Source organism: Myxocyprinus asiaticus, chromosome 29, assembly GCF_019703515.2.
Source record: "Myxocyprinus asiaticus isolate MX2 ecotype Aquarium Trade chromosome 29, UBuf_Myxa_2, whole genome shotgun sequence".
NCBI classification, from domain to species: Eukaryota; Metazoa; Chordata; class Actinopteri; order Cypriniformes; family Catostomidae; genus Myxocyprinus; species Myxocyprinus asiaticus.
Window position 1 is genome coordinate 8,397,635 of NC_059372.1, and position 10,649 is coordinate 8,408,283.

Sequence of the window (10,649 nt, forward strand, 5' to 3'; positions counted from 1 at the left end):
AAAATAACTTATATTTTAGGACTATTAAAATGGTACATGATCCTGAAATGTTTTGTATCATTATAATGTTTTGCATTATGATATTATTTTCATGACAAAATGAATTGTCAAATTCTTGTTACTGTATTGCAATATAATAATAATGATATATTATTCAAATTAAGCATTGATACATTGGGGTAATACACTTACATAATGGCCTTGAATGTTTGCTTGATTTTAAAAAAAATCATTGTATTACCTTAATTTGTTGTAACCCAATACATAATTTTTACATAAAGAATTGTAAATTAAGTATTACAGTATTACAGTAACATAGTGTGAATCTTAAGAACAACAATAAGAATGTGAATTACATAAAAACGGGTGCATTACGGTAATGTGTTTAATTGTCACGAAAATAATGTCAAAACAAAATATCTTAATGACTGTAAAACTAGGCTTTATTTAAAATGATCCTAAAAAAAAAAAAAGGCAACATATATTATCTTGATTTTGGGGTGAAATGTGAACTGTACACGTTTTCATGAAATTCAAATACGTTTGTCTTCATTAATGTTTGGCGCACTCATTGTTATAAAGTGCATAGCACACTGGTTGGTGTACATTGTGATGACAATCGAGTACATGTTTTACCATCAGGCAGTGCTATCAAACTACCAGCTTTTATTGCCAATATTTACTTAGTTTTTGAAGCAAACTTTGAAAATGGACTGTCTGGACTAATTATCGGGATTAATATGATAAAAAGCAAGTTTTATTGTAGTTTTGCCTGTTATTTCCACTCAAAGAGCACAGCCCTGGTACAGTCTTCTAAGACTGAGAAATACAAGCACTATTTTTACACTAAAACCCTCTGTACCAAGTATCTGCCCTATCCAAGTCTGTGAATTAATTTTTTGCATTTCAGAGATTGGTTTTGAAATACCCAGCAGTTGTTGGGAAGGAGTCCAGTGGTTAGACTGGACTCCTACCCAACCTTGTGGTGGTCAGACCTTCGTAACGGTGCACTGACCATCGGGGCACCCAGAACGATCACTGCTATGTGCAGGGCCACCACCAGGGGGCGGTCTGTCCAACTGCTGCAGTCTATGCCTTCCCCGGGAGCTTTCAGCTCCCTCGAGTGCACCTTCGTCACCAGTGGATTCATCTTCATCCTCGCTTGTGCCGGATTCGGACTCATAACCCGAGGCATCCGGAACGACAGAGTCATCTTCGTCATCGACGTCTTCCTCATCTAGTCCAGGTTCAACGGGGTTGATATTCAGTTGTGCGAGTGCCTGAACAAGCTGAATGCCGCTAGAGGACCCTGCAGGGCCGGTCAGGTGACCCCCCAAAACAGTTGACGGTCTAATGGGAGGAGGCGCAAAGACGCCTTGAGGACGCCCACCGTTGGTGCTAGTATCCGCTCCATCCGCCGAGCTTTCTCGTTCAACAGCTGCTCCGTCCACACTTGCACTTAAATCTGCAACTGCAGCAACTCCGACAGTTACTGTTACCGATCCCGACCCTACCCCTGGGCTGGGATCTGGATCGAGTCTAAGTCCTGCCACACCTTTCTTAGGAATGTCCACCACATCTCTCTTCATCCTTCGCCTACGTCCATGCTCATTCCTCCTGTACTGCACCATGTTCTCCAGGTCGGCAACGTAGAGGAACCCGGCGATGAGCATCTCCGCACTCTTCTTGCCCTTGTTAAATGCATCCTCCAGTTCTCGGCTAGTCCGCTCGTCATATTGCCACCAGCCATTACGTCCTTCATAGTACCATGCATGGCCGCCCGCCCCTGCACCACGTCCACCTGTTGCCGAAGCCTTCAGTTCTTCGGGCGAAAGCAAAGTGGGCCTTTCCAGGAAATCCTCGGGTACTTCCTGTCTACAGAGGGCGCAGCGTTTGCTGTGCCAGGAAGCTCCCTTGACGCAGAGGAAGCAGAAAATATGGTGGCACGGCAGGCGTACTGGGTGAACGCAGCTCTGCAGGCAGATAGCACATTCTGGAACAGGCAGCGAAGGAGACGAAGGCGAAGGACTTCCATCCGTCACAGAATCCGCACTCACCTTCTTGCCTGAAGTCAGGGTGTCCACGGAAACATTTACCTCACTGCAGCTAGCCATGCTGTGAAGAAAACAAAAATACAATGACTTTACATGGAGAAAACATGGAGAGAAAACATAAAGAGATCCCGATATACTTCCTATGAAATTGAAGAACGAATGGGTGTAACGTCATTTAGAACAAAATCTGGGCAAAAAGTAGGTGTTTTTGCATTCATTTCGGTGGTTCGTAACAGTTCGCTGGGGCAAACTTTTAGGAAAAATTCTTACCGGTTTCTAAACTCCTTACTGCCATTGGTCCATGTCATAGGTAGGTGGGACCTAAAGCTCCACCTTCCTTGAGGCTGAAATCTGATTATGTTGTTAAGTGAGTCAAAATCAGTCAATGTGAACACACTGAGGTGAAGGATTATTAACAAGCTGATGCAAATTAAAGGAATAGTTCACCAAAAATGAAAATTCTCATTATTCACTTACCCTGATGCCATCCCAGATGTGTATGACCGCCTTTCTTCAGCAGAACATAAATGAAGATTTTTAGAAGATAGAGCTCTGTCAGGTCCTTATAATAAAAGTACATGGGTGCCAGCACTTTGATGGTCCAAAAGTCACATTTAGGCAGCTTAAAAGTAATTCAAGACTCCAGTCGATCAATGAATGTCTGGATAAGAGCTCTATCTTCTTCTAAAAATCTTCATTTATGTTCTGCTGAAGAAAGGCGGTCATACACATCTGGGATGGCATCAGGGTAAGTGAATAATGAGAATTTTGATTTTTGGGAGAACTATTCCTTTAAGACATTTTCCAAAACCATGTCATGTGATTTTTGTTTTGTTTTATTAGTCTACAAAAGGAATCAAATCTACTCAAATACTGTATGTATTCTGAACATTAACACTCTTCTATACATCCATCTTTGCATTAGTATCAGTGTCATTACAATAACAGAGTATAACTGGAGCATATTATGGCAATGTATAGTGTGTTGGCGCATTAGCGGTATGAATTCAGAAAGTAAAAATGACAAATTAAAAATTTTCAACCGCATATATTATTTTAAATCATCATCGAGTGGTTAAAACAGCATCTTTTACTGACCTCATGTGAATTCTACTCATAGAATGAGGCATAAAGTCATTGATAATACATTTTTAAGGTTTTACATGTAACGTCCTCATATTTAAATGCTGCTCTTAACACCTCCCACAGCAGTGTGACTGGTGTCTAAATGTTTGCAAACAGTATATCGTTGCTCAGCTGTTTAGAACTTCTTTTTAACCCTGAACGACGAGGAACTTCTCCGGAAGTATATTTGGGCCTTGAGTAGGGCTGGGCGATTAATCAAATATTCTTATAATTTTGTATAATTCGCTAGCAATCTAGTAACAGCTGCACCATTTGATTGACATGCGGCGTATGTGTGTGTGCAGAAAATGCTCGTGTTCCGAGAATGCTCATGCTAATGCGCATCTGAACGGTCAAATACGTTTCAAAATTCCGCCAAAATGCCCGTCTTGGTGAGGTATTCATGTAAACACAGAGAGTGATGTCTAAAGTGAACGTAAACAGTGGAGAAAAAGCGGATTTGTATTAAAATGATGGACTTGTAAGTGTAAATATAAGCTTATAGACCTGCTGCCTTCTAGTGTAGTGTGTCATTTTAATAATCAAACAACCATAACAAGAAAACACTCACTGCTCTTGATTGGGTAACTTTAGTAGCTTTAAAAAGTATTAATGTATTATAATCATACAGTGAAGACCAGTAGTATTTTTATGTTGCATTTTATTCTGAATGTTTACATGAATACTTGACAGCCAAATGCTGTTAAAACCTTTTAAAGCTGTTAAAAAAATTTTTTTTCTTAAGTTGTATTTTTTTCTTCTATTATTTTTTATCTATTTCTATTCATTGCTGTTTTTATTTGTCATTTTATTACTGACCGTTTACTAGTCTTGAATAAGAACTTGAAACCATTCTTTCATAATTAATATTAGTTAGTGTTATTATTTGTTGCGGTTTTGAAGCTGGTATTGAGAATAGTCAAATTTCACTACAGACCACTGAAATTTTGATATTGTGATAATGTATAAACTTTATTGCACATGGTAGATCTTGCTGCAATAACATGAAGAAAAAGTAGATCTCATTCCATAGAAGTGTGAGAACCCCTGCTGTAAATGATGGCGGCTTTCCTTTATTTGACTACCATACGTAACATAAAATAATTATCAATAGACAATAGCAAACGCAAGATGTTTCCAAAGTCAATGTGTAATCGTGTTAAATAATCGTGATCTCAATATTGACCAAAATAATCATGATTATGATTTTTGCCATGATCGAGCAGCCCTAGCCATGTAAAAAAAAAAAAAAGTCTGGGTTTGGGTGGAACAACAGCACGTTGAGTAGCCTAAATGATGACAGAATTGTCATTTTTGGGTGAACTATCCCTTTAAGTCAGTTGTAAATATGCAGATATAACAAATGGGACACTGTTTACCAAACCATGTTGCCCAAGTCGAAAAAAAGTCACGAGTAAACAGCAGTTGCGTGAGATCTTTGTTCACTGTTGTTCTGATTAAAGCTCTTACATTTCTGGTCTCTCATCAGATAAGAATGAATCCACTTTTACAAGAAAGAGTGCTATTTGTGAAATATTGAAAATAGAGGCTTGTAATTTATTTACTGTTAACATTTCAAAGCACACGACAAAGTGAAATCAGATGCGAGGTAGAACAACGACAACACTGTATAGGCTTTTTTCATGTTGATTTCATTTTTTTACACTAAATTCTTTGTGTACCTATAAAAATCATACAAAAACTATCATAAAGTATAAAAACACATATACATATAGAAACTAGGCAATAAAAACCTACTTGTTTTACAGGACAGCCCTTATAACATGCTCATAATAGCAACCAGCTCAAATCAGAGGCAGAAATTACAAGCTAAATATATCATGACCACTGATAAGTTCTATATATACACAGATCAGCCACAACATTAAACCTACCTGCCTAATATTGTGTATGACCCCCTCGTGCCGCCAAAACAGCGCCAACCCGCATCTCAGAACAGCATTCTGAGATGATATTCTTCTCACCACAATTGTACAGAGCGGTTATCTGAGCGGCCGTTTACACGACAACATTTTCAACTAAAAATGGAAAACTTGTTATGCATTTTGGCTGTTCATTTACACGACAATGGTGTTTTGGGGCCTGAAAACGCGAACTTTTGAAAACGGGTTTCAAAGTGCACGTTTTTGAAAACGATGCCGTTATCGTCTCTGTGTAAGCATACAAAAACGCGAATTTGTGAAAACGATGACGTCATGCGCACGCGTATTACGTGTTATATAAAGAATGGTGGATTGATAGGCATCAATTTGAGATGTATAATTATCAATGAATACTGGTGTCTGTGCAAATAACAATAATTAACTATTTATTTATTTGGAGTGTTTTGTATAGAGTGTGAACATTGTACAGTAGGCAGAACCTGCAATTTGAAAATCTTGAAATTAATGTATGGATTCAGATGGGAAAAATGTATTTATTTACTTAATTTTATTTGATGTACCTTTACCCTGCAATTCATTCACCCACCACTTATGTATATAGCCTATAGACAGATATGTGATGCCATGTACAGTGTTAAATGATATGCTTAGAATATGAAAACATGAGGCAGTGAAAATGCATGTTAGATCCAATGTACACAAGACCTCTCTCTCCGTCAGAAGATATCCATATATCAGAGTTCTGTCTGATATCCAAAACCAGTTAATATCAACAGCTTATGTTAACTTACTCTCCTACCAGCCCAAGAGTCAGCAGGGGGAATACAGAAGAAGGCAGGAGATAAAGTGATGGTAAAAATGAGCAGAGTTTATTGAATAATCTAGAGAGTTCAGTCTATAAGCATGCACGCGAGTACTTCAAAACAACACGCGAGACATTCAAAACTACAATGGCGGACTACAGGACTGTGTTTGTGCTGCTCAAGATTTTGAGTTTATTGACGCTTCTGCAGCAAAGTAAACGTAGTAATAAAGCAACCTCATCGTCCGTCCAGACAAAATTGCTTGATGCTTTCGCCATCTTCATTGTTTGTATTCACCGCTCTGTGGAAGAATGCTTGTGTGTCCAGGCGCGTATTGCTTCTTTACAAAGTGACATCGCCAACTACTGGCCTGGCATGCATAATACAGCATTTTTAGTCATTTTCGCAGATCCGTGTGAACGGGCATCATTTTGACAACGTTGTCATCTGTACGCAAAACTTTTCAAAAAGGCAAAGGAAAAACGTTTCCGTTTTTAGTACATCCTTGTCGTGCAAACGTACCCCGAGTTACCGTAGACTTCGGTACCAGTTCAAACCAGTCTGGCCATTCTCTGTTGACCTCTCTCATCAACAAGGCATTTTCATCCACAGAACTGCCACTCACTGGATGTTTTTTGTTTTTGGCACCATTCGGAGTAAATTCTAGAGACTGCTGTGCGTGAAAATCCCAGGAGATCAGCAGTTACAGAAATACTCAATCCAGCCCGTCTGGCACCAACAATCATCCATGCGATTATCTAATCAGCCAATCGTGTGGCAGCAGTGCAGTGCATAAAATCATACAGATACGGGTCAGGAGCTTCAGTTAATGTTCACATCAACCATCAGAATGGGGAAAAAATTAGATCACAGTGATTTCGATCATGGCATGATTGTTGGTGTCAGATGGGCTGGTTTGAGTATTTCTGTAACTGCTGATCTCCTGGGATTTTCACACACAGCAGTCTCTAGAATTTACTCAGAACGGTGCCAAAAACAAAAAACATCCCGTGAGGGGCAGTTCCAGGTCTGGCCTGTATCAGGCGATACAGGCAGCCGCCTAGGGGCCCAACGTACCTGGGGGGCCCCACGAACATAAGCAAAGTAAATGAACAAGTCATAAAATTCGGGAACATTAATGACTTTTATTTTGAAATTCTCCGCAGTTCAATTGCTTCTAAAGCGCACACACTGAGGCGCGACCAACACGAGGACCTGATCATTTAACATACAATTCACAATGACGGTGAAAACTAAAAACAACAAAGTATAAAATGACAAAGTTAAAATCGGCAAGTAAAGCCAAGCAGTTCACACTAAAATGCATAATTTATTCATAACGCAAAGCATTGCTGGGAACTGGAGCGCGGCTTCTCATCAAAGTATTATTAGACACAGATTGCACCTTGTTGAATAATGCTCAAGTCTCACAGAAACACAGAAAATAAGTTATGAAAAATATTGCTTTGTGGCTATTTGAGTCTTTGAAGCTAATTTTGTGTAAAGGATAACAGAAACAGCGCTTGATGAATCATTAGGGCTTTTCACATTTTCTCAAGAATAATCTACTGGGGAAGAAATTCAGACACTATGGATATAAACACGCAAAAAAAAAAAATAACAGAATAAACATATGAGCAATTAATCTGGAAAATAACAAAACCATCCTATCTGCAAAGATCTCTGCTCTAAGGTATGTGTTTATTCTTTACATTTGTTTACAAATATATATTTCGAAATGTTGTGTTTATAGGCCCCATTTAAAATATATAATTGTTTCAACTTTTATTCAGTTTTGCACACATTCTGGCCAACTTAGTTTTCATTGATTTTGTTGCTCTAAATAAACGTTTACGCATAGTTATGTGGGTTGAAATGGAATTTCAAGCATTGTCAGCAGTATCCTATACAATTAAAACTATTTAAAACTGCATTTTCTTATTTTGTGTAACTTTAATGGGTAACACTAACATTTGTAAAAGTTAACATTAGTTAATACAGTATGAACAAACAATAAACAATTGTATTTTTATAAACTGACATTAGCCAAGATTAATAAATGCTGGAAAACTGTATTATACACTGTAAATAATACCTAATGCAAACCTTATTGTACAATGTTACCCAGTAATTATCATACTTGCAGTTTCCATGACCTCATATTAATTGAGACACTGGTTTATTTGTACTTCTAGAAAAAAGTTGGAAGGCCATCAAAATAAGACGATAAAATGGTGACTTGTCATGGCACCTAAAATACACATATTCCTTTATGCATGCATGTTAACCTAACAAAAGCTATTGGACACGTTATTTGTCATCTACCGAGCTATACAGTATAGTGTTTCTTTTTTAGTGCTTTCTATTAAAAAAATCTGCTCATCACATTTGCACATTCGGTGGGCCCATTTTCATGATTTCACCTAGGGCCCCACAAACCCACGGGCCAGCCCTGGGCCTTTCTGTGGACAGAAATGCCTTGTTGATGAGAGAACCACCACACATTATTGCGACCACGAGGAAGTTACCCATGTGACTATACCCTCCCTGCAACTGGGCCAGTTTGGTTGCTTAGGAGACCTGGCTGGAGTCACTCAGCACACCCTGGATTTGAACACGTGACTCCAGGGGTGATAGTTAGCATCAATACTCACTGAGCTACCCAGGCCCCCCCCCCCATATGTTCAGAACTTCTTAAACTACTTCATAGAGTTCTCATCAAATGCAGCAATGACAGCTTTGCAGATCCTTGGCATTCTAGCTGTCAGTTTGTCCAGATACTCAGGTGACATTTCACCCCACACTTCCTGTAGCACTTGCCATAGATGTGGCTGTCTTGTCGGGCACTTCTCACGCACCTTACAGTCTAGCTGATCCCACAAAAGCTCAATGGGGTTAAGAGCCATAACACTCTTTTCCAATTATCTGTTGTCCTATGTCTGTGTTTCTTTGCCCACTCTAACCTTTTCTTTTTGGTTTTCTGTTTCAAAAGTGGCTTTTTCTTTGCAGTTCTTCCCGTAAGATCTGCACCCCTGAGTCTTCTCTTTACTGTTGTACATGAAACTGGTGTTGAGCGGGTAGAATTCAATGAAGCTGTCAGCTGAGGACATGTGAGGCATCTATTTCTCAAACTAGAGACTCTGATGTACTTATCCTCTTGTTTAGTTGTACATCTGGCCTTCCACATCTCTTTCTGTCCTTGTTAGAGCCAGTTGTCCTTTGTCTTTGAAGACTGTAGTGTACACCTTTGTATGAAATCTTCAGTTTTTGGCAATTTCAAGCATTGTATAGCCTTCATTCCTCAAAACAATGATTGACTGATGAGTTTCTAGAGAAAGCTGTTTCTTTTTTGCCATTTCTGACCTGATATTGACCTTAAGACATGCCAGTCTATTGCATACTGTGGCAACTCAAAAACAAACACAAAGACAATGTTAAGCCTCATTTAATGAACCAAATAGCTTTCATCTGTGTTTAATATAATGGCAAGTGATTTTCTAGAACTAAATGATCAATTTAGCACGATTACTCAAGGATAAGGCGTTGGAGTGATGGCTGCTGGAAATGGGGCCTGTCTAGATTTGATCAAAAAGGACTTTTTTCAAATAGTGATGGTGCTGTTTTTTACATCAGTAATGTCCTGACTATACTTTGTGATCAGTTGAATGCCACTTTGGAGAATTAAAGTACCAATTTCCTTCCGAAACAGCAAAATCTGTACATTATTCCAAACTTTTGGCCGCCAGTGTATATAATTCCCAATCAGAATGAGTTAACAGAAGTAATATGACTAATAATTTAAGACAATGTAATTGTTAAATATTATTATATTTAAATACAATATAAGTTTATATTTAGATATTTGTTTGAATATAAATATATCTATTTCTCATAAAGTCTAAGTTAGATTAAATGCTGATTTAATGTGGATGTTTGTGTTTTTAAGTACCAATTCAGGCCCAAATCTCTTAACAACACAAACAAGAGCCAGCAAAGTGTTCTGTTTACATGTAGCCAATATTTAAGCACATTACCTAACTATATACAGTTTTAAAATTACATTTATTTGGCTTTTAAAGATGTTCAAAGATGAGATTTCTGATCAGCTCAGACTGAGGCCTACACACAGGGCAACACCCCTGAACAAAACACAACAAAAATAGCTTGATTTCACATTCAAACTCAATCCCAGAACCCTTAAAATGGTCAAAATATAACCTAGAGACATATAATATGAGGTACTAACATCACCATGCGAGTTAATTGAACATATATTTACAATGATGATGTTAGCTGCGTCTTGTTTGAATGTAGATCAGTTCACTCACATGTCAAAAATCGTAAGTTTCGCCTCTTTCTTTCAGCGACGATCAGATTTGGCTCATCTGCTGGTAACCGGATGACCGATCATTGTTCGTTTATTGATGTAGATTGATCGCTAAAGAGTACATTTGCTCGACAGAGATGAACACAGCGCTGTTTTCAACGCTGTTCTTTGATAATCAGACCGTTGCTGATGTGTTCGAGTACGTCCGATCTGCGCAAGAGCTGCGCAGAACCGTTCAAAAATACAAATCTCGAATGTCGTCAGATCTCTGGTCGTATTTTACTGTTAAACTTGCTGAGAAAAATATATATTATCTATGGTGCTTTCCATTCCCAAGGGCTCATCCCTATGCCCAAATCACTTCAGAAGGTTTGCCCTCCAGAAGGAGAGCTTCGAAGGTTTGGATGGTGTGCGCTAAAATTATAAATAATTCGGA

The 10,649-nt window shown here is 38.5% G+C and overlaps 1 protein-coding gene across 1 annotated transcript; it reads right to left on the reverse strand.

Moving 5' to 3' along the window:
• Positions 1 to 351: 351 nt before the first annotated feature.
• On the reverse strand, positions 352 to 10,430 carry LOC127420551 (E3 ubiquitin-protein ligase rnf146-like). Its single transcript, XM_051662925.1, has 2 exons — positions 10,215 to 10,430; positions 352 to 2,115 (listed from the first exon to the last, which is right to left on the reverse strand). Exon 2 carries the CDS (start codon positions 2,112 to 2,114, stop codon positions 990 to 992), a length of 1,125 nt encoding a protein of 374 aa, XP_051518885.1. The 5' UTR covers position 2,115; positions 10,215 to 10,430; the 3' UTR covers positions 352 to 989.
• Positions 10,431 to 10,649: the final 219 nt, after the last annotated feature.